General features: G+C 43.9%; 2 protein-coding genes across 2 annotated transcripts in view; one reads left to right on the plus strand and one right to left on the minus strand.

Moving 5' to 3' along the window:
* Sspn (sarcospan) overlaps positions 1-25,628 on the minus strand; it is a 105,666-nt gene extending 80,038 nt beyond the window's left edge. The window contains exons 1-2 of the mRNA XM_087213443.1: positions 25,510-25,628; positions 10,742-10,780 (exon numbers count right to left, since the gene is read on the minus strand). The gene's annotated coding sequence lies outside the window, so the exon portion shown is untranslated. The remainder of the gene's footprint in view (positions 1-10,741; positions 10,781-25,509) is intronic.
* Positions 22,110-27,294, plus strand: Bhlhe41 (basic helix-loop-helix family member e41). Its single transcript, XM_004845740.4, has 6 exons — positions 22,110-22,278; positions 22,474-23,106; positions 23,241-23,304; positions 23,617-23,724; positions 24,036-24,147; positions 24,572-27,294. The coding sequence occupies exons 2-6, from the start codon at positions 23,045-23,047 to the stop codon at positions 25,594-25,596; spliced, it is 1,371 nt and encodes a 456-aa protein (XP_004845797.2). The 5' UTR covers positions 22,110-22,278; positions 22,474-23,044; the 3' UTR covers positions 25,597-27,294.
* The last annotated feature ends 367 nt before the right edge of the window (positions 27,295-27,661 follow it).

A 27,661-nucleotide genomic window follows, 5' to 3' on the forward strand; every position in this document is an offset into this window, starting at 1 on the left:
TTTAGGTGAAATATGTAAATGGCATCACATCTAGAGCCCATTTTGAAATAGTTTTTACATAGCAAGTAGAGAGGGCAAGCTCTGTGCTCATCAATTTACAGTAAATACTTCTCTACGTAAGCTAAAAGCTCCAGAAGAAAACAGTGTATTATTACTTTAAAATCCAAGAGAGCTTGAAGTCTTCCAGATTGCACACTCTAAATAGGAGTAATGCCTGATGAGGCACAAAGAGAATTTCTGATTAAAGAAAAAAAATTCAGGGCTTAGAGTGGGTCACGCAGCAAGTCTGAGTTTGTAACGGTACAAATGGGAACAGTAATTGTACTAGATTAGCCAGTAATGATGGAGCAGACCTAGCATTTTGCCCATTGTAATTTCTGTAGCCTTCATTTATTTCCGAGACATTTCTGAATGGAGATGTCACATAGAAGCCCAACTGAGAGAATCTCATAATGATGAAGGAAGATTTTTTTAAAAAGGAAAATGTTTGTCTTTCAAGTTTGTGTTTTTACCTGGTGTATGCACAGTTTTACAAAACCATGCTGGAAACAAGAGGAGACTGAGTTAAAGTATGTTAGAATGCAAGACGCCCAAATCATAAAACCTTAATTAGAGGAAACACAGCTTGTTTCAACCTCAAATTTTTCACTTGCATGCACTCTGTAAGATGGCACATTGTTTTGGTCCATTCTTTATCAACACACAAGACTGCATGGTTCATTTTTAACTTAAAAAGTCAGTTCTACAACATTCAACAGGCTGATTCACTCTCTAGATTTTATTCAGATCAATGTAAGGTCTCCCTTCCATCAGTGCCCAGAACAAAGATGCAGGCTACACAGCATTTTTATTCATTCCACAATAACATCACCCTAGATCTATCTGCCTAATTAGAATCTGAGGAAGGAACTGCTTCTCTCCAAAATCTCCTCAGGGTAAGGCTGAGATATATGTGGCCATGGAAATAATGCAGAGCTCTGCTCAGTAAGTATTTTAGTCAGCTTTTCCTCACTGAGACCCAATATTCAATACTGACAATTTAAAGGAGGAAAAGTTTAATTTGCTCACGGTTTCAGTCCATGATTGGTTTGCTCAAGGCAGAGATATTATGGCAGAAGGGCTTGGCAGAACAAAGGTGCTTGGTTCATGAGAGCCAGGAAGCAGAACAGGGAAAAAGTGCCAGCGCCAAAGGGGTCAGGGAGCAGATATGGTACCCGAGGTCACCCCACCATGACACACCCAGGAGCCTGCTTTGCTAATCTACTGAGAGTTTCTCAATCCAATGAAGTTGATAAATCAGGACTAATGATCACAGTAAAGAACAAGAAGAATTGAAGAAAAGGGGCAAAAGTGCCAGGCCCTTATCTCAGGAGTCCTGAAGATGTGTGTCATGCTGATTTATGGGCTATTGCTTGTAAGTAAGATCTGTGAGTCCTTACAAAAGAAACTCACATAATAGAAGTCCAAACTACAGAATAAATGCACCGATTGTCTTAAAAATCCCCTGACCTTATTTATTTATGTATTTATTTATTTATGTATTTATTTATTTATTTATTTGAGGGTGGGTACCAGGGATCAAACTTGGGACCTTGAGGTTGTGAAGCAGGTGGCAGAACCACTGAGCTAAATCCCTGGCCCTGACCTTATTTATTTTAAGAAATATTTATGTCATTAAATAAATACTAAGGTCTATCCTCCAATGCCACAAACTTGTCTTAGATGTAATGTTTCTAAAAGAAAATTGTATTAGTGCAAAGACAGAAGTAGGAAAATAAGCCTCATATATTTTGAGAATCTTGTTGCCCTCAAAATTGCACCACTCTGTCTACCTATGTAGCCGGTGACTCTGTAAAAATTCACTCAACAAACAGAAAGGGACATATAATACAAAGCAAGCTCTTGCTTCCATAAAAACCCTCCACCGCCAAGATTGCAGAGAAAGAGGAGTGATGAGAAAACCAAAATATTGCATCTTTTATAGTTGTCTCTGGCCAATTAGACATTTATGATAGTGTACTCAGTAGTATTTAAAGTTGAACCTCCATAATTTTTGGCATATGTAAATATTATTGTGCTTTTATTTATTTCATATGCTAGCTATACTGTATATTGCTTCATTATGTAACAAGATGTCTTGTGTGCTGAGGCTTAAATATAGATATTTCCAGAGAGGAGAATTAAGCAGGAGCCTACTTCCATCTGCCCACGTGTATATATTAGTTTATTTATGTTTTAAAGAGCATCCTGGGAAAAGCCAGTCTGAAATCTTGTTCAGGTACCCAAAGTCTTTTAAAATCAGTAGGATAAAACTTGTTCTGCATATTGAAGTGTTATTCTTATGTTTTACTCACCAAAGAGACTTCCAGAACTGCTTCGGAGAATGGCAAGAATATGGGATGAGCGTGTTCAAAATGAGGGGGAGCATCTTGAGAGGAATTAATGGCAATGTTTCTTTTACTGTGATAAATTTTCTACAATTTAAGCGTTCACCGTATATTTTGATCACATCTCACATTACATGATTCCATTGACAAAAAGCCCGGAATGGGCAACTCTGTAGAGACAGAAGTAGATGCACAGTTGCTAGGAGGGAGCAAAATGGAAGCAGAGACTTGGAGAATGACTACCATTGGCTACAAGATTTCTTTTTCCAGTGTGGAAAACATTCTAAAATTGATCTTGGAGGTGGTCACACAACCTTGGAACATACCACAAACTAACTGCACACTTTAAGTGGGTGAATTTTATCATGTGAGAATCATATCTCCATAAAATTTGTTTTTAAAACCTTACAAACAATAATTGTGCCTTAACTTTTTCTGTATGGTTCAATAAGACATTAGTTTGAGGCAGAGAGGGTGTGGTTCAGGCGAATGCATTTCAAGGAATTATGCAGATGTAAAGAGCAATGGATATCAGAGAACCTCTCCCGGGTGGTCCAGTCTAGCAGCGGAAATGTCTTTTACACTTCGTAAGTTGAAATGGCCCAATAGAGGTCAGAACAGGAATGAGACAGAGTATTCCAAGAACTCACCCTGAGAACAAAGGTAACCAGTGTGGTCTTGCATCTACATATGACTTGGAAAGTGATAGGGACCCCTCCATCCCAATCCATCCATGCTGGCCGGTTGTGCACTCGGGAGAAGATTTCAGATATGACAAGAAAAGTGATCCTTCTAGTTGAAAAGCACCACGCATTCTCACTTTTCACGGTGGGGTGGCAAGTGCCTCTGGAGCTAAGGACCCACTCTGTTCATTCTAACATAGCCAATATCCAGAGGAGAGGCTGACTTCAAGCTCCATAGGCAGCCAAAGGCCACATCTGTGGAGGGGAGAGGGCAGATGCAGGGGCCAGAGCAGAGTCCTGACTCACCCCACTGTAGCACCAAGCCAGTAAAGTATGCCACCAGTTCATGGGGCATAAGGACTCCACTGTGAGCTCCCTCTCCCATCTCCTAGGACAAGCTTCAGTCGGAAGGAACTAGCTCATCCCAAGAGCAAAAACTGCAGGCTCCCAGTGGAGGGGCAGGGGGCAGCACCCTCATTGTGTCCCCATGGCGAACCTTTTAGAGTTTTCAGTGATACAAATAGCCAGCTACCGCTCATGTACCATCGGTTCTCCACCCCTGGCCCGGGGACTCATTTCCCCCAGAACCTAATCAGAGGCTATGCTGCTAGCACAATTCTGGCCTCATAAGAAGAGCTTCATGAACTTGTTCAAGACTAAAAGGGATGCAGTAGAGAGGGAAAATCAGCCAAGTCTTGGATACTTGTAGGCACTCTGAGGGATTCCAAAAGCATAAATGGACAGAGGCTCTGTACAAGCCAGAGCTTCCTGTTACCTACTGTGAGGGACTGAGCCATCAGGGCACAATCCTAATGTCCCGGACTCCCCTGTACTCACCTGCCCTGTGCCCTTCCCCATCTCCTTGGTACAGCACCCACGCAACCACCACTATAAAGGAAGATGCGTCACTAAGGCTGGACCAATCAGAGCTCTCGTCAGCCCTCCTCGGACACAGTGAGTGATCAAGTTCCCCCAGCAGGGCTCCCCAGAGTCGATCACCAGCCTTGCTTGAATCAAAATGGGTGGGATCAACCCTTCACCCTGATTACTAAGCAGTGGAGATGGGCTTTAGAGTTGCAGCCCTGTGTCTCTCCCCTTGGTTTTAGCCTTGAGAACAAAACTGGCTTGAGACAATGAAGTGAATTTACAGAGAAGCTGAGATGGGAGATGGAGAAGGGCGACCCAGTGATGTCCACATCTGTAATTCCTGTCACCTCGCCCTGCCCCCCCCCCCCGTTGGCTACACATCAATAATCTCCGCTGCTTCGGCTACTTTGAATTTGTTCTCTGCCACTTGCAGCAGGGTACATCCTTAGTCCAATGGCATGGTCTGTCTCATGGGGTCTGAGACATTCTGATTACATACATGTAGATGTGACATGAGTTTGACAGATGTGCCATTTCTAGTTTTTCTGAATAAACTGGAATAGGCTTAATTCAATTCAAGAAATATGGATTGGAGTGAGTGATGTTTCACATTAGGATTATCTTTTCTCCGATAATACAGTAGCCAACCATTTAAATTTATGTACTATTAAATTAACTGAAATAATAGTTTACAGTATTCCTATATGGAATACTGTTTACATTTCCACAGAAATGACTATATGCTAGCAAATTAAATCATTATATTGAATAATCTCAAAAGTTAACTTAAAATGAATCGAGTACTGGCAGAGAAAGAAAATGGCCAATTCATAATTTTAAATAGGAATTTAGAATATTAATAATATAATCACAGACCTTGGAAATGGAAAGATGCAGTAGAGATAATCCATTCTACCAGTCCAACCATTGCTCCATAGTCTTTCAACACATCTTTTATTACTACATGTTTGTGATACATGATGAATGCATTCATGGTGGGGAGTTGGTACGTGGACAGTACATATCACATCTTAGTCCTTTTTACTTCCCCCTTTCCCATCCTTTCCTCCTCTTCTCCATTCTAGATCCCCTTTCCATCTGCAAAAGGTGTACTTCCCTCCTTCCTATCATCGATCTTATGCTGCTTGTTACCACTTTAACAGGCCAGTGGAAATGAAGACCATTTTCCACCGACTTGCTAAATGGTAAAGAGCCAGCAAAGAGGGATATTACTACCAGGACTACAGTAACAATGTCTCTCAAAGTTCTGTTTGGCCATGGAGGGCTGTTTTGGGCCTTTTATTCCATTAGTCTCACTTGTTCTTGACTTAGAACATGGAGGCCAGCATTTGCTTTGGGGGTTGTTTTTGTAAATCATGGTAAAGTTCTACATTCCAAATCACTTGCTGAATGAATTAATACTACTCTTGTATTTCTTTAGGTCCCAACAAGTCTTTAAGGTACACCACAAAAATACAACTATTAATTTCACATGCCAACACGTCAGGTATCTTTCTAACCCTTTGAAATGTTTGGTTGACTATGGGAAATTAAATAAGCAAAATCCATTTTCAAGCCCATGAAGTGCCCCTGGTGTACCTAACTCCCCCATAATGTCACATCAGTGGTCATAGAGAGGCACTTGTCACACCAGCCCTAGAGGCAGACTGCCTGCCTTTAAATCTTAGCCTTTTACTGCCTTGTGATCTTGGGCAACTTACTGAATCTCTCCAAGATTCCTATACTTCACTTGTGAAATAGAAATAATGCCAGTCCCACAGAGGTTACTTAGTGAAGATGACATAAAATTATCTCTATGAAGTGCTTGACAGATTGTCTGGAACATATAATTACTCAATAATACTCTATGCTGGTTACACAGGGACTCATAATGACCAAGTGTATCAAGATGAGACAGCACTATCACCCTGAAGATTTTACTTAGCTGTTTGGTACAACCTTTGCTTATTCAAATAATTAGTGTTTCCTTTAAAATATGAATAAATGACAACTTACCAAAATATCTGCTATGTTTTCAATAGAATATCAAACACTATCCCCTGAAGGACCCAAGCTAAGCCCTAAGGGTCACTCCTAATCTTTCTTCCTTACCTTACACAATAAATTGCTCACTGATCCCATGGACTCCACCTCCAGAATACTCCTCAGTTCTGCCCATCAGTCTCCTCTTTCCTTGTTACTGCCCTGTGGTATTTCATTTTTATAATGCCGTATCCTTCTGACTAGTACCCTGCCTCTAACAGTATTCCCCTTCTAGCTGTTCTCAACAGTGTCATCAGCACAGACTTTCTAACCCACTTTAAAATCCTTTGCAAAACTGACCCATCTTAAAATCCTTTGACGTCACCTAAACAAATTAAAACCCTTGGTAAAATCCCCGAGATGAGGCATCTTTTTGTCTCTCATTTTAGGTTCCAGGAGCCCAGCCCGCTTTGTTTCCCCTGATACCTTTGTGTCCTAGCTCTCCATTCATCCCATCTTGAACATCCATCTTCTCCTTCTTACCTGCCTTCTTTGGCTTTCCCATTTTCTCTTCAAGATTCCCCCTTAACATCATTCTTCTGGAAAGCCCACCAAGATGCTTTTCCTATGTGTATTCGTAATTCGCCCCATGTGAATCCCTTTTACTGCATTATCTATCCTGCTCTGTAATCGCAGCTTTCCTCATCTTCTCTCCCATAGCCTGTGTGTATCCTGAGCCAAGACACACAGGAATTCTTCACTCCGAGTTTTCAGCAGTATTCACAGGGTGCTCACTGTGTTAATATGATCCACGAGGTCCTTGCTTTTGTGAAGTTCTTGTTTTAATGGTGTGTGTCTGGTAGGAAGGTCTAAAGATGATAAACAAATTACTAAGACAAATCAGAGTCCGATATGAGCTATTTGGAAACACAGTAAAAAGTGACCAGGTGGAGGGGCCTTGCTGAGAATCTAAAGGCTCCCCAGCTAGTTCTGGAAAGATATAGGAGAGAACGCTGTACTCGAGGAATGGGTGGTGCAAATCACGAAGGAAGGCTCCAGCTTGCTGACCAGACAGAAGAAAGGCATGGATGGATAGAGCCCAATAAATCACAGGAGAGAAAAAACAATAGGGGATGATAGCAAAGAGACTGATGAACAGACCTTGTAGGGTCACGTAGGCTATTGTGTTGGTTTTCCATATGGCTGCTCTAATAAACGACTGCAAATTTCGTGGTTTAAACAACATTCACTTAGTACCTTACAATACTAAAAGTTAGAAATCTTACATGCATCACTGGGCTAAAATTGAGGTGCTGGCAGGACAGCATTCCTTTTTGGAGGCTGAAAGAAAGAATCCATTTTCTTGCTTTTTCCAAGTCTTGGTTTTTTGCCTCCCTTTATCCATCCTTTAACCCAGTGACACTGCATCTCCTGGGTGCTCTATAATCACATCTCCATCTAACTCTCTTTACCTCTTTCTTCCACTTTCAAGGACCTTTGTGATAATGTTGTGCCCACCTAGATTATCCTGGATAATCCTGCTACCTCAAGGCCCTTAATGTAGTCTCATGTGCAAATTCCTTTTGCCAGAGAGGGTAATATATTCACAGGTTTCAGCAATGAGGACATGAACATATTACTCCACCCACTACTGATACAGAAAGAAATTAGGACTTTAATTATAATAAATAATTACTGGATAGATTTTAAAGAAAAAAGTGACATGAGCTGGTTTATATTTTTAAGAGTCTCTTTTTCATGCTGTGGAAAAGGTGTATGCAGAGAAAGCAGGGACAGGGAGATCAGGCCACTTCCCAAGAGTCCCTGGGAGGCATAGTGACTTTGACTAGAATGATGACAGTCAAGATGGTGAGGACTGTTCAAATTCAGGAAGGATTACGGAACAAAGAAAACAGAACTTGCTGATGGATTGGATGTAGAAAACTGATGAAAGAGAAGGATGAAAAATGATTCCTAAAACTGAAGTTCAATGGGCCAGCGTATGGTACTGTCACTGACCAAGGAGAAGCACATGAATTTGGGCAGGTGGATATATTAGGATATATTAGGCTGCAATGGTCATGTCGAGTTTAAGGTAACTACATGACATCTTAGGTGAGTTACAGAGCAGAAAATTCAGTTTATGAGGCAGAAGCTTGCTACAGAAAATAGACACAGAAACATAAATTTGGAGGTCATCAGCATAAAGATGACATTAAAGCAATGAACCTAGAGGAGATAATCCAAGAAGGAAGGTAGATACAGAAGAGGGCAAGAGCATATTCTGAAATACATGCCAAGAGCTCCCATTCATATTTTAGCCTTAACACCTACACTTGGCCATATGGGGCCCCTCTATAAATTGTTGGTAAACACAAAACCAATGTAGAGACTAGCCATTATTAGAAATTACATTATGAAAATTTATAAATTATACTAAAAAACTTAACAAGTACTCAAAACTGACTGCTTCCTAGATATTTTACTATTACCTTTGATCTTGCAGTTAGTGCATTTATTGTATTTTCCTAACTCCACTTTTCAGGGATGTTGCATTGGTAATTTGAAATTAGCCCTAGTGAGACTATTTCTACCATGGGAATCAGCAAATGGTAAAGTTGGGGTTTGATGTGTTACTTTGCTGATTATTAGACTCAAAATGATGGAGAAAATGTTAATCATTCAGATTGTAGTTAAAAATATGTCATGCCTATCATCATTGCATTGTGAATAACACAAAAAAATGAGCAAGTATTTTCCCAATACATGGAAATTATTATGACTTAATGAAGAAGTTGCTCAAGTCACTGACAAATGGGTGAAGCTATAAAAATGTCTTCATTGTCTCACTTTCACTTTAATCACTAACATAAACAAAAATATCAAACAACATTCATGTTGGAATTAAGCTTGTGAATTAATTGCAACCATAGTTTGGCAAAGGATTAAAAGGTTTAGCAAAAAATCAAGAAAAGCATTCAGTGACAATCAATCAATAATATGGAATTTACAGGAGTAGCACATATTTTATTATTATATATAACAGTCTACTTTGCTACATTTTTTATAACAGGAAAATGAATAATAAAACACACACACAATTTTTCCTAGAGGACCAGTTGAACATTTACCAGCATACTACTGCTTACATCTAAGCCTAACTAATGTATGTATGGTATTAAATGCAGTATTAAAATTATTATATTACTATCTACTTACAGGAAGTAACTAAAATATTCATAGCAAATTCATGATTTTTAAATGTTGCTTGGTTATTTCATTTGGGTTCCAGTAAAAGGAAAATGGATCTGTCTGATAATATAAAAGGTAGAAAGGTTGATGGTGACAGCTTCTTTCTATTTGTCTGAATTTATGTTTGATAATTGGTATTTTTTCTTCATACATAAATGCTGAGCATCACTAGCACCTTTTGGGAAAAAGCGGACTAAGAAAGTGCAATGGCTTTCTTAAAGAACTACCTGATGATCAGTCAGGATTTGGACTGATTAAAGCACAAGGCTTTCACTGTGAATATGTAGTTATTTAAATACAGTTAAAATTAAATAAAATTTAAAACCCAATGCCTTAGTTCCATTAGCCATATTTCAAGTCCTCATAGCTACTAGCCACCATATGCAGCAAGGCAGATTGTAGATCATTTCCATAAGTACCAAAAATTCTGTTGGACAGCACTAATCTAGAAAATTTCTCACACAGGAAACTGAGAAGTTCAGTGAAATCAAGGATTGCTTTTCAGGACACAATATTTCTCCAAAAGAATTGCATAATTGCATATAGTTAGGTATTTACTGTTCAAGGTAGTAGCTAGTATTCAATAGGTATCTTGTGTCCATCCTTACAGCTTTGTAAGTGAGGGTGCTGAGCTTTGAAAAGTTCAGTACTTTGCCTTTTATAGTCAGGCAAACAGGTAGCAAAAAAGCTTACCTTTGGGCTCAGATTTTCAGACTCCAAACCCCAGGCTCCTTCTGGCACTGTGAATTTCTCTTTTCTAAACAAAAATCATGGACGGTGAATAGAAATTTTCAAATTTTGTCTGAATGCTTGGAGCCACTGTGCAGACAGGAAGTCAAGATATGGGCATGGACTCCATAGTCTCCACGCCTGCTTCAGATCCTGACTGCCACTGACATGAACAAATGATTTAACCTGTGCCTCAGTTTCCTCATTTTCTGAAGGATATAATCACTATCCCTATTTCGAAGGGTGGTTGAGCAATTTATAAGTTAGTATTTGTAAATCACTGAAAGAAAGCATGGTACAAAATAACTGCTCTAAAAGTACTTTTATTATTATTAGAAGAGCTGATATAAAAAAAGAAAGGAGTCAAAATGTCTTCTATGGTCAGTGAACAAAGTTTGAACCTTATTTCAGCCATATTGCTCATTTAAGACCTAAGCAGGCTTTAAACTGATGACAAAGGATGGACTGATGGCACTCTCTGCCCCATTCCTGCACTAATGTGGAGCTGTGTGACCTCTCAGAAGACCTGTTTAAATAGCATGATTTAAAAGCATAAGGTTATGGCCAGAATTACCTATTTCCAACCAACACATGAAATAAAGTAGACCCTTAGCTAGATATATCTCTTTAATGGAAAAACACCTTGACAGGTCTGGCTTTCTGTTTTATTATTATTCACCTATTAGTAAAGGAAAGGATAATTGAAACCAATAGGTTTATCTCTTGAATTTAAAGTGTTACTTATTTAATCATTTTCAAACACCTATATTTTCTATGACAACCTCATGTTTAACCAGGCAGCTTGTAAGGGGAAAACAATAGCCAATATTTGTTGCTCACCTACTATGCAGCAGATGTGTCTCATGCGTTGTCACAGACCTGCACAACAAGCACAGGAAGGCACTTTTGAGAAAACAGATTCATTAATAATTTGACCAAGATCACACAGCTACTCAGGGGAAACAGCCTTTGAACCCAGTTCCTCTTGATCTTGAAGCCCAAGCCCGTATGACCCTGCTGCCATAAGGAGCAATGTGAAATAATATGAAAAAAACCACAGAAAAAGGTGATGTGTCTATTTCCTTACTTTCACGGCATCTGAAACAGAATTACTAAAATATAATAAAATAGGTAGGGTCTAGAAAAATCATTAGTGCCATTATCTACTAACAAAGAGACTCAGAATTGTATGTGCCAGATAACCAGCGGCAGTGCAGCACTGCTGAGCAGGCGTGAACTCAGACCCAGTCTGTTCGTGGCTTGCTATCCTCGGGGCTGTGTTGGAGAACTGTAGTCTGATTTGCAATCCCTTGATCAGGAAAATCAGTGTTGTCCCTCTGAATGCTTAATGAGGGAAATTGTAATTCTGTGTCTGCACACGTGTCAGTGCCAGGAGTAAATGCAAAGTTGGTTTGCAGATGAGAGCTGAGGTGGACCTGACCCAATTTCCAGCCTACCAGAGCATGATCGATCACCCCAAGGCCACTGCTCCACACCAGTGTCACATTATGAAGACCTGTTCCCCACGTACCGCCTGCTGCTCCAGCTCTCTTCTGTCTGTACTGACCCCACTTCTTGCCTCCTCTGTGCCTGCCAGCATGGCATTCTGATGGGTTGGCTTCACTCGCTCTCAACCTTCCCACTTTGTTCCTGAGTCTGAGGTTTGACTCCTACATCTTGGCACAGTGCTTGTTTCTTTCTGCACTCCTGGTAACCAAGCTCTTTGGCTCAGCCCCAGGACCCCCTCTTGTGATCCACTCAGCCAAAAGATCTGGAAAACCAGCTCCCCATGCCCATGCCTGGCCACTGAGAGCCATGCCCTGGATGTTACCTCACCAACCCTGGGTCCCAAGAGCACCTGTGGAATGCAGCTGGACTAGCTCCAGCCCCGAAATCTTTCTGCCTTGCTAATGTGCACTGTGAAAGGAGGTAAAAGTTCTGTGAGTGAGAAACAGCAAGCTACCAAGGCTGTTTGGGAGCATGTTGGCTGGGGTGACTGTGATTGCCTTCTGGGCATAGAGCATGTCCATCCTGGTACAGTGACCAACACTGATTCTAGAGGCATAGGCTCTACCCCCAGAAGAGCCCCTCACAACTCCCCCAAAGGCCCTTCCAAGCTGCTGGGCTGCCTCTGTCTCAGGTACATCTTCTGATCCTCCATGTTACCCTTGCCAAAGGCTCCTAATCTCCCCATGTCTGGTGAGGCTGAAAAATAAATATGCAGTGCCCAAGGACAGTGAGAGAAGCCCTGCCCACAAGAGCCGCGCCAATATATGACAACCCTCGGGGATGGAAGGGTGGGAGCCAACATTGTACTCCCCACTCCAACAGGTACAAGGGTCCTTCAGATATTATGTGGCTTGGATATGGCTTGTCACTCGAGCATTTCGCTAAAATAAAAACCACCCTCAGTTCACAGATGATTTGGTAGAGCACCTGTGGGAATCATTCCTAATTTTGTGGTTGTTCTGTGCTGAACACTGTGCTTGGGCATAGGGACACAGGAGGTGTCTGTTTCATGAAGCTCACAAACTAATGGGGAAGACAGATATCAAAAAGTCTTGCCTTTCAAACGGAAGTAAAGATAAAAACAGGTACAAAGGAAGCTTCTAGAAGGAGAAGAACTTGGTCTAGGATTGGACAGAAGGCTTTGTTGAGAAAATGATGTTTCAGATGTCACCTGAAGGATGAGCAGGAAGAATCGAAAGGAGTAGAGAAGGGAGGAAAGACATTCCAAACTCCTGGAATAGCATGAGTGAAGGGCCTAAGATAGAAGAAGAGAAATAGATTAGACTGAAGGGGGGATTTAGCAGTAGCTAAACAACAAACAGCATCTTTCAAGTCATGGAAGAGCTTTTATTTTTATTTTAACTTAATGATACTAGGAAGTCATTGCAGAGTTTTGATAAAGAGAATATCATGGGCAGAAAAACTGTTCTGGCTAGAATATTGAGCAGTAATTGGATTAGGTGTGCTGGAGAGAGAAGGTAAATGTATACAGTGGATGTGGAGAATAAGAAGTTTGTGGTCAACTCATCGCCAGCCCTATTGCCTTCTATACTTGTCCTCAGTACAGAGGAGAAGCTTAGAACCCACATTTTCCTGTAGAGTTCCCTTAGATTTTGCTACTGAGAGGCCCTTGTACCAGATTCGGCAAGTGGAGGGGCCATCCCACTTTGCTCCACTGGTTGATGTGAACAGATGCCAGGTTTAGAGCTTCCAGACAAGCTCCTGAAAGTCAGTCTCTGCAGCAGGTAGGCAATTAAGCCCTGGGCTTCTGATGGTCAAGACTTCCTGAAAGGCAGTAGCAGTTTTTCCCAACCCTGATGACCCCATCCTTGCCAAAGGTCATGTATTCCTTTAATCCCCTTTGTTAAAGCCTTCCTGCTTGAAATACCAGAGTGATTTTTGTTCTCCTTACTAAACCCTGGTTGTTAAAAATCAGTGAAGAAGGACAACAGCAAATCAGGGGCCACCATAATCCCAGATTTTAAGTTATATTACAAGGCTACAGTGATAAAGACAGCATGGTACTGGCACAAAAACAGATATGTGGATAAATGGAACATTCAGCCCTCTGATATCTGACAAAGGGGCCGAAAACATACACCAGAGGAAAGATAGCCTTTTTAGCAAAAGGTGCTGAGAAAACTGGCTATCCACATGCAGAAGAATAATTCTAGACATATATCTCTCACCATGTACTAAAATAAAATCAAAATGAATCAAAGAGCTAAATATTAAAACAAGGGGTGGAGAGGTAGAAGGGAGAGGAGGGGAATGGGGGGAAAACAAGAACCAAGGTACATGATGTACAGGTACAAGTTCCCATGATGAATGTGATCATAATGCATACCTAAAATGTAGCAATAAACTTAATAAATAAAAAAGAAATAATAATAAATATTAAAACAATTTTCTGGAAGATACAATAGGTAAAACTCTTAAAGACATAGGCACAGGCAAGGACTTCCTGAACAAAGCACCAATGACATGAGAAATATCAACAAAGGGTTATATTAAATTAAAAAGCTTCTGCACAACAACCAACAGAGTGAAGAGACAACCTACAGAGTGGGAAAATATTTGCAGCTACTCCAAGGACAAAAGACTAATATCTAGAATATATAAAGGACTCAAAAGAAATTATACCCCCAAAATAAAAGACCCAATCAAAAAATGGGCAATTGAAATGAATAACACTTCTCAGAAGTACAGATGGCCAATAAATACAAGAAAAAAAATGTTCAATATCTCTGACCATTAGAGAAATACAAAGTAAAACAACACTGAGATTCCCTCTTATTCCAGAAAGAATGGTCATCATCAAGAAATCAAATGATAACAGCTAAGAAGGCTGCAGGGAAAAAAGAACCCTTCTGCATTCCTGGTGGGAATGTAAGCTACATAGTACAATCACTTTGAAAATCAGTATGGAGATTCCTCAAAAAACTAAAAATAGAAATTCCATTCAACCTAGCTATTCTCCTTCTGGATATCTTTCTGAAAGATTTGTAGATACTGTATTGCACTGATACATGCATACCCTGTTTATATGAGCACAACTCATAATAACTAAGTCTTGGAAGCAGCCTATATATCCATCAACAGATGAGCAGATAAAGAAAATGTGGTATATGTACACAATGGGGTACTATTCTGCTTAAAGAAGCATAAATTTGAGTCATTTGTACATCTTGAGACCATAATGGTAAATGAAATAAATGAGAAACACAAGCATAAATATCAAATAGTTTCTCATATGAGAAAACCAAAACATAAAAAATTTAAAGAGCAAAATTAAAGATAGGTAATGAGAAACAGGGATATAGATCTTTTACAAATGGGAAGAGGAACAGAGGGAGGGGGAAGGAAGAGAAAGGAAAGGAGACATAAAAAATTATTAAAATATGTTATGTATATGTACCAACTCCCCCAATGAATGTAACAATTATGTACCACAAACAAGTTTTAACATAATTTTTTAAAAAAATCAATGAAGAAACTGAAGAATATTGAAGTGAGATATTATGGGAGTTTGGTCTGGAGTGCAGGTAGTGAGCACAAAGAGAAGAGGACAGATGTAATATATATTTATGAGGCAGAATCTACAGGACATGGTTGTTAATTGGATGGGGGAAGTAGAAGAAATGAAGGAGTTAAGAATGGCCATAAATATGAGGCTTAAAGGTCAGTTTGCTAATGTTGCCATGCAACCCACAAAGCTGGATGGGATGTGGACATCATGCTGCCCCAAGCTGCCAGCCCTGCCAGGCCCCTTTACATGTTGAAGTTTGAGTCCAAAGAAGAATGCAAGGAGTCAAGTGTATGAAGGTCAACTCATGCCATTTGCATGGTGAGAAAACCTATACACTGGATGTTAGAGGCCATCGTAAGGAGTCATCCTCTCTTTGGAAAACATTCCAGTCTGCTCTGGAGCAGAGGGAATTAGCTAAGCCTAAAGCTGTCCAAATCCCGCTCTTAAAAGACTATTAGGGCAATGACCAAGCAACTGGGGTCAGAGTGAGGACTGAGGGACTGGGAAGCAGCAGGAGATTCTTCACTGAGATGACAGAGGGTGTGAGACACCAAGGAGGCAAACCAAGTCATAATCTACAGGGTAACGTTAGGTTCCAACGCCCAAGAAAGCAAGTTCAACATGTAGCTATGAGAAGAGAAGACCATACTACTTGCCACAGGAGGGGCAGAATCAGAGACAGAGCCAGTTGGGTGCACATAAAGTGACGCTGAATACCTGAGAGGGGCTGTGCATTGAGAATCGACCATCCCACTAACACCAAAGACTTGGGCCTAATTGGAGCGTGGGTGCAATGAAGGCCTAGAATGCTCAGGAGAACAGTATTCTACTTGCCAGTGGTCTTTTGATGACAGGAAGACCAGTCTCACTCATAGACCCAGGCCACTTCCTAGAGTGATTTCTGAGTGCATTACTACAGAGACATAGCTGTAAGTCCATCTTGAATGCACCAAAGAGGAAAACATAAAATAGCTCTAGACTAACTACTCAGCTCTTAGTGACCTCTTCTCTCTGAGAAATTTGATCCATAGATTGTAAGCTTGTTGAGGACAAAGTTCATTGCTAAATCCCTCCTGCTCACCACAGAGCACAGCATCATGTAACAGCTGGGAACTGAGTAGGGATTCCAAGACATTAGACAGCGTTAGCCAGTGGGCTAATGGCAACCTTTATCCATGTGTCTCTCGGTAGGGAAACACACCCAGAATCCCAACCTCAAATGTTGGAATTCCACACCACAACTTGAATGGGAATTTGCATCTGTGCATCTTTAACGTGGAGCAAAGAACTGGGAAAACTAAGTAATGTCTGCAGGGCACCTGCCTTCACACCTGCTCATAGTAAAGTGCTCCAGATACACATTCTCTTCCAGGGCCACCTTCCAGTACCCACCCTAGAAGTTGGCCTCTCTGCTCCCAATCTGCTACATGCACCTCATTTCCTTTGTCCTCTTCCTACTTCAGAACCCAACCGGATGCAACAGCCCTCTTTCCTCATCTTCTGATCCTTTATAAATGTAGCCAGAGGCAAAAGAAGAGCAAAGTCTTAGCTACATTCTAGCTGAGTTCAAATGGTGCCTTTCTGCTGGAAGTTTCTTGCTTCAACCCAAATGCCAAGGGCAGAAGGGGACAGGTGATGCTCCATCAAAAGGGAGACATTCACTTCCCAGAAAGTGTGCAGCTGCAGCTCACATGCTACAGGAAGAGGGCCGAGCCCTGTTAACTTCCTCTCTATGCAGATTTCTGTGATTATTAGAACTTAAAAATACAGATGTTAAAGACCACGTGTTTAAGGAGTTAGTTAAGTTTGTGCAACTGCTGATGGAAAATCTGAGCATTTTCTGAAACTGGAATTAAGAGCTCTACAGTAAAGAGACACTGCCAACATATGTGGCATTGGAGGGGAAAAAAAGAGACACTGATGAAGAGAAGAAGAGGACCTGAACAAGCCACTTCCTTTAATCACTCTACCACAAAGATCACTACAGCCAATCTAATACCCATTCGCTGCTCCCAGTTTAGTAAAAGAACCCCTATCTTGTTGGGGAGCCCCAGCTTGACAACTGTACTCTTCTGACCCCTCTGTAATAGGATTGGATAATAAAATCCATGCAGAAGTCACTGGGTAGAGCTTGTAAGAAAAGATCCTTAAAGGGACTTTGCTCAGGTGAAAGGCCCCCTTTTATCCTTCCCTGCAGGAGTCACAGCAGCCATCTCATCATCATGAGGCAATCTTGAGGATGGAAGCTGGAGCGGAGTGGAACAAAAAGCAGAAATCTGTGACACTGATGACCCTACTACCTCTCCAAGTTACCTCTGGAATCCTTCCCCTCTGACTACTATTATTTGATCAAAGAAGACATTCCTTATTTGTTTAAGCTACTGCTATTTTGGCTCAAATACAGCTCTCAACTCCTATATGTAGCATAGATTTTCGTCAGTTTCCTTACAAGTGGAAATTATAGGTTAATATCAGAACTAAATTTTGTAGGTAATTATTACATTTGAATTCCTGCTTTAATTGTTGAATAAACTGCAGACCACTAGTTATAGGTACAACCTCAGTCCTGCTTAACTAATTTTTCTGTTGCCTTTATAAAGTAGGGGGCCGTAGAATCTATAGCTCCTTACCACAAGGACACCACCTAATAACTGATTCCAGGACCTTATGAAGCTGTAACAGAGTGGACAGAGAAGCAGCTGTTTAGCACATCTTATTCTTTTCGAGTGTATTTCACATTACATAACATGTTTCTCGTTGAAGCTTTTTCCAAGAGTGTTCATCAGCAGTATCAAAGAAAGCAAGAAGGTTAAAAGGTCCCTTTTTCTTGCAGCCTGCTAGCCAGCTAGTCCAGGAGGATGCAGAAAAAGAGCAGGAGTGATGTGTGGGATGCTTATGGGTTTATCATCTTTTCACTCCACTTTCCTGGTGTTGTTACGGGTCAGCATCAGTGTGAGGGGCCCACACACACTGGAGAGACAGGGCAGGTTAGGGACAAAGCATGAGAGGGATCCTAGGCTTGGCTCTCCCCCAGCTGTCCTCTGTATGTTAAAGACTCTGGGAACACCGAGAACACATTAAATTCAGGCTAGCCTGCATGAGTGTTTGTGATAATCACATAAACACAAAACGGCAATGACTGCAGCAGGCACACAATTTATTTTCAGTACTTAACATTATCCTTGGTGCTATGCAAAGATCAATTAAGTGTATAAAGGTCTTGAGTAGTGATACATAAATATAAAATGTGATTCATGTGTGTGTTTACAACCACAAAGACACATTAATTGGTAATCTATAGGAAGACGTTGGTTATTTTGCAAATTAAAAGGGGACACTCGGGTTGCTGCTGCTAATGTGCTGACTATGCAACTGGGAAACCTAACCTTCTATTTTGGGAATTTAAATCCAGTACCTTCAACAAATAACATCATCAATATTCTAAAGTCATATTTGGCTTCTGGTGAGCAGCAGAGGGATTTCCCTCCCTCCCAAGTTCCTTCTCAGAGGTACCTTCCTGCTGTGGTGTGCCTCTCACATTAATCCTGTCCCCTGAGGGCGAGAGTGCTTGCCAAGAGAAGGAATTACTACCACCTCACCCTGGTTTTGATTTTAGCATCAATTCAAAACTGTTCTAGATTTTTTATGGTCTCTGCTTAATAGGCTCCATCCCCTGTTGGATGTAAAGTGATATAGAATGGCATAAATTCTTACTGCCCAAATCAGAGGTGATTACAAAAGGTATCTGGGGCCAGGGGTATGGTGTGGTGGCAGAGCACTTACCTAGTATGCTCAAGGCCCTGGGTTTGATCCTGGGCCCAGAATAAAGGCATTTACCCACCTGATGGGCTCTTCTCATGGCATCAGAGGCAGGAGGCTCCACACTCGGGGCAGAGCTGGGTCCTTTAAGGTCACCAGAGACACAGTTGGTTTGGATTGGACCTGGAGTATCAAATACTCACTAGTCACCTTTCCAGAAGAGCAGTGGGACTTGCACAGTCCTAAAGAGCCAGGAATCCTCTATTCCTAATGGAAATGTAACTCTCTCATAAGTGTTCTGCTTTTGTTTGAAATCGACATTTCAAGCAAGCAGGACAAGACCTTCCAAAGCCACCGATGAACAGAATGAGTGTGGAGCTCGGAATTCTTGGGTGGAGGAGAAAAATTGGGCTAAATATTCCCTTTCATTACTCTCTAGTAGTCATGCCCTTATTTAACCAAAGAAAAGCAAGGGAAGCAGCTTCCCATCACCTCTGAAAGGAGTAAGATGGGTATCTTTAATTGGAAGCCAAGCATCACAAAATTATTTAATTATAAGTTTAAAAGGGTCTTTGTGTGCATTTTGTATCTTCATGGCTTTCAGCAGGGTGGCACAAAGCCTTCCTAAAAAGATAAAGACTCCATCTATTTTTAAACATATCCAGTGAGGGAGACTTGGTTCCTTTTCCTTTGTCAGACAAGGGAAGTTCTTCCTGTTCTGAGCTCACCACAGGTGGACTTTGCTTCTTTAATAAACCTTCACATTAGAGTTTGACTTGGTTTCTTCAGTGAAGACTGTGAAGAGCCTGGCACCACCAGCTTTTTCTAAACTCAACTTCCATCTGCATATCTGTATAAAATTGTAACAGTTATTTGGGGTATTTGGATTTTAAGTCAATAAATATGGAGCTAGATGCCAAATGAGTGACTCACTGATGTGGCAAAGGACTGGCCCCCTTCTTCAGTTATACTTTTTCCATTCTCTGCCATCAACTCCCATAACATCTCTCCCTTTCCCATTTCTCTTTCAAAAGTATCCACAGCAAATGTGAGCACACACACTGTTAAACAGAAAAGCATCCCAGAAGCAGTGAAGTAATATGTAGCCCTCACCCCTCATATTCACATCTAGGGTTAACAGTAAAGGGCACAGACCCTAGGCCACACTGCCTGGGCTCAAATCCTGGGTCTGAGATCTTTGACACATTTTGTAATCTCACTATGTAAGCATTTTCTCATCTGCAAATGCAGATAATAATAGTATTTGCCTTACAGGATTGTGGAAAGGAGCAATAAGTTAATGCATGAAAAGCTCTTAAGTGTGGAGTCTGGTACTCTGACCCTGAATGCCAGGTTAGCTATGCTTATGCCCTCCATGTAGCAAAGGGCCATTCAGAGGCAATGAACTCGGCCCGATATCAAGCAGGCAAAAAGCTTGAAAAGAAAAGGAGTAGGACTCAAGTTTAAAGGATGTGGGTAAGCAGGAAGTTTTGCCACGTGAAAGGGTAAAGGAAAAAGTCGAAACACAAACAGGAAGTAAAACAAAAATTACAGGGAAAGAGCAAAAGCAGACATTCAATAGGAAAAGACAGGGTAAAAGAAGAAAAAGAAAAAGAGTAATGGGGGGCATGAAAGGGAGACGGAAGAGGAAAAGGAAAACCAAGAATAACACAGGATATGAAAATTTAATTTAAAAAAGCGCCCATTTACAGCTTGAGCTGGGTATCAGGTATGGAAAGAGGGGCAAAGAAGAGCCAACAACAATTCTGCTGTAGAAATAGGGAACCTTGGGGCAGAAGGGAGAGGAGAGAGGAGAAAAAAGTGGTAATAGCAAAAGACTTCCCTGGCAGGGTCCTCCATATCTTTAAATTATGGGAAGTTTACATGCTCACTTAACCTGCCCTTGACCTTCAAGGCTCCCGTCCCATTAAGTTGCTTTACTGACTGCCCCAGACTGCTTAGCCTCTAAGGTCAGATGTCTGCCTTGTGTCTCCTCCGCTCTTCCGACAAAGCCAAGACAGACGCAATGATCCAATCTTCATTTCATTTTCACTGAATACTCTAGTCATCATTTTCAGGTGAAATTTAGCTCTGGAGTATGTATTTACACCCTACTCCAAACATCAAGAGACTTGTAAAGAGACTTGCTATTTTAATTATTAAAATATTTATCTTAACAGCGCTCTGTCATCCATCACTTTTTGGTCTTAAAAGCATGAGGGGGGAAGTGATACATTACTGCAGGAATAAGCCATGTTAGGGTTCCAACTTGCCTTCCCCATTAGAATAAAAAAAAAAAAAAAAAGAATAATTCAACTGCCTGGAAACAGAAAGGAAGTCAGATGAGGTTTTAAAATCATTTTGGGTAAAAATGCTTCTTCAGTATTATCACTATTAAATTGCCTATTTGGTACAAAGTATGTCCCCCAATTTGAGGCAATCGAGAGACTTCAAAGGGTCCTCTTAAGGGTCCAGGAATCGAACCGGCCCCGAGCGGCTCCGGACGTCAGGGTGAGCCTGGGCCTCGAGTCACGAAGCCAGAAGCGGTGCGCGTCGCCGCTGCGGACCCGGGAGACTGCAGCAGGCGAGAGGCTCCAGGAGACGGAGACGCGGCTCCCGCAGCCACGTGACCGCCTCCCAGCCGCCGCCTCCCGCGACCCAGATCCGTCCCCGGAACCCGCACCCAGCTGGGCGGGCGGGGGGGAACAACCGCTCCAGGCCCTGCTGCGCTCCAGTGCGCGTACCCGGGCGTCCCACTCCCCTGGTTCACGTGCCACTGGCAGTAAATAACGCACCCGGAGAGAATGGAAATATTACTTTTAGTGCAAGAAAACCCGGCTTCTATACATCTACTAGGATCCTTGGTCCCACCCGAGGCAGACCCAAGTAGCGTCTGGAGGCCCGGGCGTGCCACAGAACACGCTGCCTGTCCCCTGGCCTCCCAGCCCCGCGCCGCCGCACTGGGCGGCTGGAGCTGTGCGCGTCTCCCGACGCTCCCGGGAACTCTAGCAGCGAGTCTGCTCCCGGGGCGGCTCTGGGGAAAAGCGGCCCGGCCGGTGCCGGCCTGTGTTTCCCCGCGCCGGTCGCCGCGGAGCAGGGCGAGCGCGCGCTCACGGGCTCCCGCGCGGGGATGTGGCAGCGGCGCGGGTCGGATCACGTTGCCGGCCCTGTGCCGGTACCCGCTAGAGACAGGCTTGAGGAGGGAGGCTCGGGAGGCGCCAGCGGTAGTAAACGTGGGCTCGGCACACTCCCGGCGTGGCTTATCGCACGGGGGCTGGAGGTGGGGATCGGAAAAGAACGCAGCGTCACGGTAGGCGCAGAGAGGCGCGGAGCCGAGCGGGCGAGCGGCGAATGCCGCACTACCTCCCCGCGGCCGCCCCTCCCGGGCCACCCCCGTCTCCGTCCCTGCCCCACCCCCGCTCGCTCCCGCCGCGTTCCTCCGGGAGCCCTTGAGGCCCCGAAATGTCGTCATCTGCCACCGTGATTAGTGGTACCGCAATTCCGGCTGCTGCGGGAAGTTTAGGTGACCCAGGGACACGGTGTCGCCGAGGGACACTTGGAATGCGACATTCTGAACCCAGTGACTACATTTTCATTTCTCCTAAATGCTTCAGGGAGTGAATTTCAAGTTGTCCCTGGTGGGGGGTAACCTCCAACCCAGCGCCAAGGGGGTCCTCCTCCCCCGGGGCACTGAGCGATGAGCAAACAAGTCTCCAACATTTCCTGGGACTGAAGTTTACCCACCGCGAATGCCCTTTCTCTTTCCTTTCTCTAGTGCAACAGCACAATCGGTGGAAAAGCAACAAGCCACGTTCCCATTTCTGCACCGTAACGCCTGCCGAGCCAAGGAAGCCCGGGCTGCCCCGCTGCCGGTCCCCTCCCCCCGCAGACTGCGTCGCCTCTGGAGGATGAAGAGCTTGGCCAAAGTTGTTTTTCTTTTCCGGTGGCCCTGATCAGGTGTCCCCGCCCACTCCCGGCCCGGCCCCTCCTCCCCCGCCCCCCTCCGGGCTGGACCGCGGATGGTACGTTCCGCACGTGAGCTGGGTGCTGGTCTGGCCGGCGACGCGCGTGCCCTATGGCCAAACACTGCCCGGAGTGAGAGCAAACTACCAGCGCAGTGGGGCCGGCGCGAGTGTGTGCGTGTGCGTGTGTGTGCGCGAGCGAGCGCGGGGGGGGGGGGACCCAACTGCTTCACACTTTCAACACTGCACTGAAGAGAGAGAGAGACTGAGAGACCGAGACTGGAGACGCACAGATTCCCCCCAAGATCTCCCAAGGCTACCGTCCCACAGATTATAGAACAGAGCCCCAAAAATCGAAACAGAGGAAACGGACAGCAATTGAACATGGACGAAGGAATTCCTCATTTGCAAGAGAGACAGTTACTGGAACATAGAGATTTTATAGGGTAAGGTGCACCCTTTCGAATATCTGCCAGGGCTCCGGTATGATTTTTTTTTTTTCCTTCAGAAAGTGGTATGGAGCGGGTTAGGGCAGAGCCCCTCCCGGAATGGGTGCCTGATGCTGATTTCTGTTTTGTAGATTGGACTATTCCTCTTTGTATATGTGTAAACCCAAAAGGAGCATGAAGCGAGACGACAGCAAGGTAAGTGTAAGTTTCCGATGTTTCCCATACCTTGCCTGGATAGTTAATTAGGACCATTGATTCACAGTGAAGCTCTGCCCGCAAATATATTCCAGTCCCTGAGCTTCTCCAACTGTGAATTTTAAGTGGCTTGCTGGATACTCTCAGGGGGATATTAAACATCATACCTGAATTTAAATTGCAGTTCAAATAAGTCCAGAGCAAAGAGGTTTCTTGGGCATAGTTTATCACATAAGTATGGGGGGGGGGGCTACAGTTACTGAGAGAATGTTTAGCTTACTGTTTTCTCTTTTCTACTACTCACGTATTAAGGATACCTACAAATTACCGCACAGATTAATAGAAAAGAAAAGAAGAGACAGAATTAATGAATGCATTGCACAGCTGAAAGATTTACTGCCTGAACATCTGAAACTGACAGTAAGATGTACATTTTCATTTTTTGCTGCTCTCCGAGGGCGTGTTAATAGCCTGGTAGGACTCCCAGAGATACAAGAATAAATGTAAATATTAGAGGCCTATGCTAACAACTTGTGCTATGATGTAGTTTCCCACAGACTCAGAACGGGGCCAGAAATCATTTAGGACCTGCCTTGAGGAAAGCTCAAGAAGTGTTAAGAATAGTAGTTCTTTCAGAGTGTTTGCCTAAGTTGCTGTGCTGAATGGAGAGCAAATCCAGCCAAATGTGTGTTTCTAAGTAACCAGGCACCCTTCTCTTTTGCACACCGCAGACACTGGGGCATCTGGAGAAAGCAGTAGTCTTGGAATTAACTTTGAAACACTTAAAAGCTTTAACAGCCTTAACGGAGCAGCAGCACCAGAAGATAATTGCTTTACAGAATGGTAAGTCAGTTCAGGGCAGCCCATGGGGTAGCAGTGTTAAGATCCCCCCACTTCCCCAGGCTCACTCTCACTTGTGAAAATTGCGTATCCTTTCCCTTCACTGGAGAATGCCCATTTCCCAAAGCATCCCGGAGGCTGTGGGCAGGACCCAGGGGAATCAGATTTTTATTTAAAGTAGCAGTTGCACCCTTTCCACCTTGGATTTTCAGCTGGGAGGAGAGCGCCCCCCTCCCCGCGCTGCTCCCTGTCCCCGCCACCTCTCTTCTCTCGGCAACCGGTGGATTCTATCACTGGAATACTGAGGAAAAGCCGAGAGCACTTCAGTTAGTGCAGGGCCCACGTGATAAGCAGATGTTTTAACGTGGATATTTTTCTTCTCGCCTCCATTCATCTGCCCCCACCCCCACCCCCTTATTCACCCCAGGAGAGCGATCGCTGAAGTCGCCCATTCAGTCCGACTTGGATGCTTTCCACTCGGGATTTCAAACATGCGCCAAAGAAGTCTTGCAATACCTCGCCCGGTTTGAGAGCTGGACACCCAGGGAGCCGCGGTGTGTCCAGCTGATCAACCACTTGCACGCCGTCGCCACCCAGTTTTTGCCCACCCCCCAGCTGTTGACTCAACAGGTCCCTGTGAGCAAAGGCGGTGGCGCCGCCTCGGCCGCCGCCCCCGTGGGGTCCCTGGAGCGCGCGGGGCAGAAGCTGGAGCCCCTGGCCCACTGCGTGCCCGTCATCCAGCGGACTCAGGCGGGCGCCGAGCTCGCAGCCGAGCACGACACGGACACTGACAGCGGCTACGGCGGCGAGGCCGAGGCCCGGCCTGAGCGCGAGCAGGGCAGAGGCGCGGGGGCGAGCCGCGTCACGGTCAAGCAGGAGCCGCCCGGGGAAGACTCGCCGGCGCCCAAGAGGATGAAGCTGGACGCGCGCGGCGGCGGCGGCCCGGCGGCCACCGCGCTGCTGGGCCCCGACCCCGCCGCGCTGCTGCGACCCGACGCCGCCCTGCTCGGCTCGTTGGTGGCGCCCTTCGCGCAGCCTGCCGCCGCCGCCCCCTTCTGCCTGCCCTTCTACTTCCTCTCGCCCTCCGCCGCCGCCGCCTACGTGCAGCCCTTCCTGGACAAGAGCGGCCTGGAGAAGTATCTGTACCCCGCGGCGGCTGCCGCCCCGTTCCCGCTGCTGTACCCCGGCATCCCCGCCCCGGCCGCCGCCGCCGCCGCCGCTGCCGCCGCCGCCGCCGCCTTCCCCTGCCTGTCCTCGGTGCTGTCGCCCCCTCCCGAGAAGGCGGGCGCCGCCGCGACCCTCCTGCCGCACGAGGCGGCGCCCCCCGGGGCGTTGCACCCCGCGCCCGCTCACGGCCGCACCCACCTGCCCTTCGCCGGCCCCCGCGAGCCGGGGAACCCGGAGAGCTCCGCTCTGGAAGACGCCTCGCAGCCCGGAAAGGACGCCCCCTGAGTCCTCCCGCCCCTTCCTTAGAAAGGACGGAGACTCCAGCGGAATAATAATATTAATAAATTAAAAACACCCTTAACGTTTCTAAGGGAGGAAGCGTACTAGATGCACGACAGGCATAAGAGAAAAAACAGGTGTTTTGTGTACATTTGGAGTTCCCGTTTTGCTCATCATTTCTCACCACCCCACCCTCCGCTCACTAACATCATCCTTCCCCCACCCCAGCTGTAAAGCAGCCTGTGCAACAGATATTGGTTCCCTTTTTTTCTTTAAATGATCCCCTAGATAAGTTTTTGCCTCCTGTGAGGCCGTGTTCCATCACCTTTTAAGATGTGGAGCCTCATTCTAGAGGAGATCAGAAAGGGGGCTGGCTCTGGGTGAGCTCGTTGGAAAGGCTCATGCCGGGACAGCAGGGACTGGTGTTGACGGGAAACGGGGTAGCGGTTGCTCAGAGCTGCCCTGCCTGGTTTAGAAGACGGTCCACAGACAGATTTGAGGATCTTTGAGAATTGATTGTCGTCAATATTTCATAATGGTCAGCTTTTCGAGAGGCGTATTTTTTTTCAGAGAAGTGAAGATGGAGTTGCCCACGTTGTGACCTATTCTGAAGTGGTTGAAATGCTCTCTTTAGTAACTTGTACTTGTTTAAAGGAGACACGGAGTCGGGCCATCGTTAGCACTAAGTCAGGGAACAGGAACAGAGGTGGATGAGGAAGGCCAAAATCATTCTTCCAACCTTTGCTCGCACTTTATGGAGAAACTGACCACAAATCAATTGACTTGTCTTAATTAGTTACATACATATCATATATGGTATATATTTATCTCAAGTGCATCTATTCCCATTATTTAACCCATCATGTTCCCAAATTTTTATAAACTTACTGTAAAAAAAATTGCACTGAACTTAAAAGAAAGTCCAAACTGATTTATCCTATATTCTTGTTAGATCATAAAAGTGGAAGGAAACAGGAAGCTGGTCAGTTTTGCTTGGGAACGTTGTACAGATGTGGAATGAAGCCCTGTGCGGCCTTCTATCTCCAAGTCTATGTATTTTCTGGAGACCAAACCAGATACCAGATAATCACAAAGAAAGCTTTTTAAATAAGGCTTAAACCAAGACCTTGTCTAGATATTTTTAGTTTGTTGCCAAGGTAGCACTGTGAGAAATCTCACTTGAATGTTATGTAAGGGGTGAGACACAACAGTCTGACTATGAGTGAAGAAAATATCTGGGTCTTTTAGTCAGTGTGGTGCATTTGCTGCTGCTGTTGCTACTGTTTGCCTCAAACGCTGTGTTTAAACAACGTTAAACTCTTAGCCTACAAGGTGGCTTTTATGTACATAGTTGTTAATACATCCAATTAATGATGTCTGACATGCTATTTTTGTAGGGAGAAAATATGTGCTAATGATATTTTGAGTTAAAATATCTTTGGGGAGGATTTGCTGAAACGTTGCACTTTTGTTACAATGCTTATGCTTGGTACAAGCTTATGCTGTCTTAAATTATTAAAAATAAATAAATACTGTCTGCAAGAAACCAGTTGGTTTAGAAAAGTTTAGTATGTGAAGATAAAACTAGAAACTATCTTTATATTCTAGTATTTTCAGCACTCCATAGATTCTATTGCCTAAATATTGCCACACTATTTTGTGATTTAAAAATTCTTACTAAGAATAAAAACTTTATATACCATATGAGATTGTCTAATAATTAAACAATATAATGGCTACTCATGTAGCTTTAAGTTATCTATGACTGAGGAAAGAAGTTACTAAGGTTCTCAGATACACACCTTTTTTCTCATTGGCCTGATATCACACATTTCCAGTCTCTTGCAAGCCTTCAAGCTTTAGCTGTGTCTACCTGCTTGTTCCCAATGTATCTCGATGAAAAGTGCAAAAGAAAAACCTACCAATCACTTTGTGGTTTGTTTATGCTACATCCAATTTACTAATGTTTTTGTGATTGATAAGGTTGTCACTTCTGTGACATCAGGTAGTTTCTCCTCTGTGGTCTGGTGTTTTTCTTTTACTGAAGTCCTGGTTAAATACACTACCATAT

Source organism: Heterocephalus glaber, unplaced genomic scaffold (genome assembly GCF_053883595.1).
Source record: "Heterocephalus glaber isolate CG9 unplaced genomic scaffold, H.glaber_assembly_v1.0 deba00001444, whole genome shotgun sequence".
Taxonomy (NCBI): Eukaryota; Metazoa; Chordata; class Mammalia; order Rodentia; family Bathyergidae; genus Heterocephalus; species Heterocephalus glaber.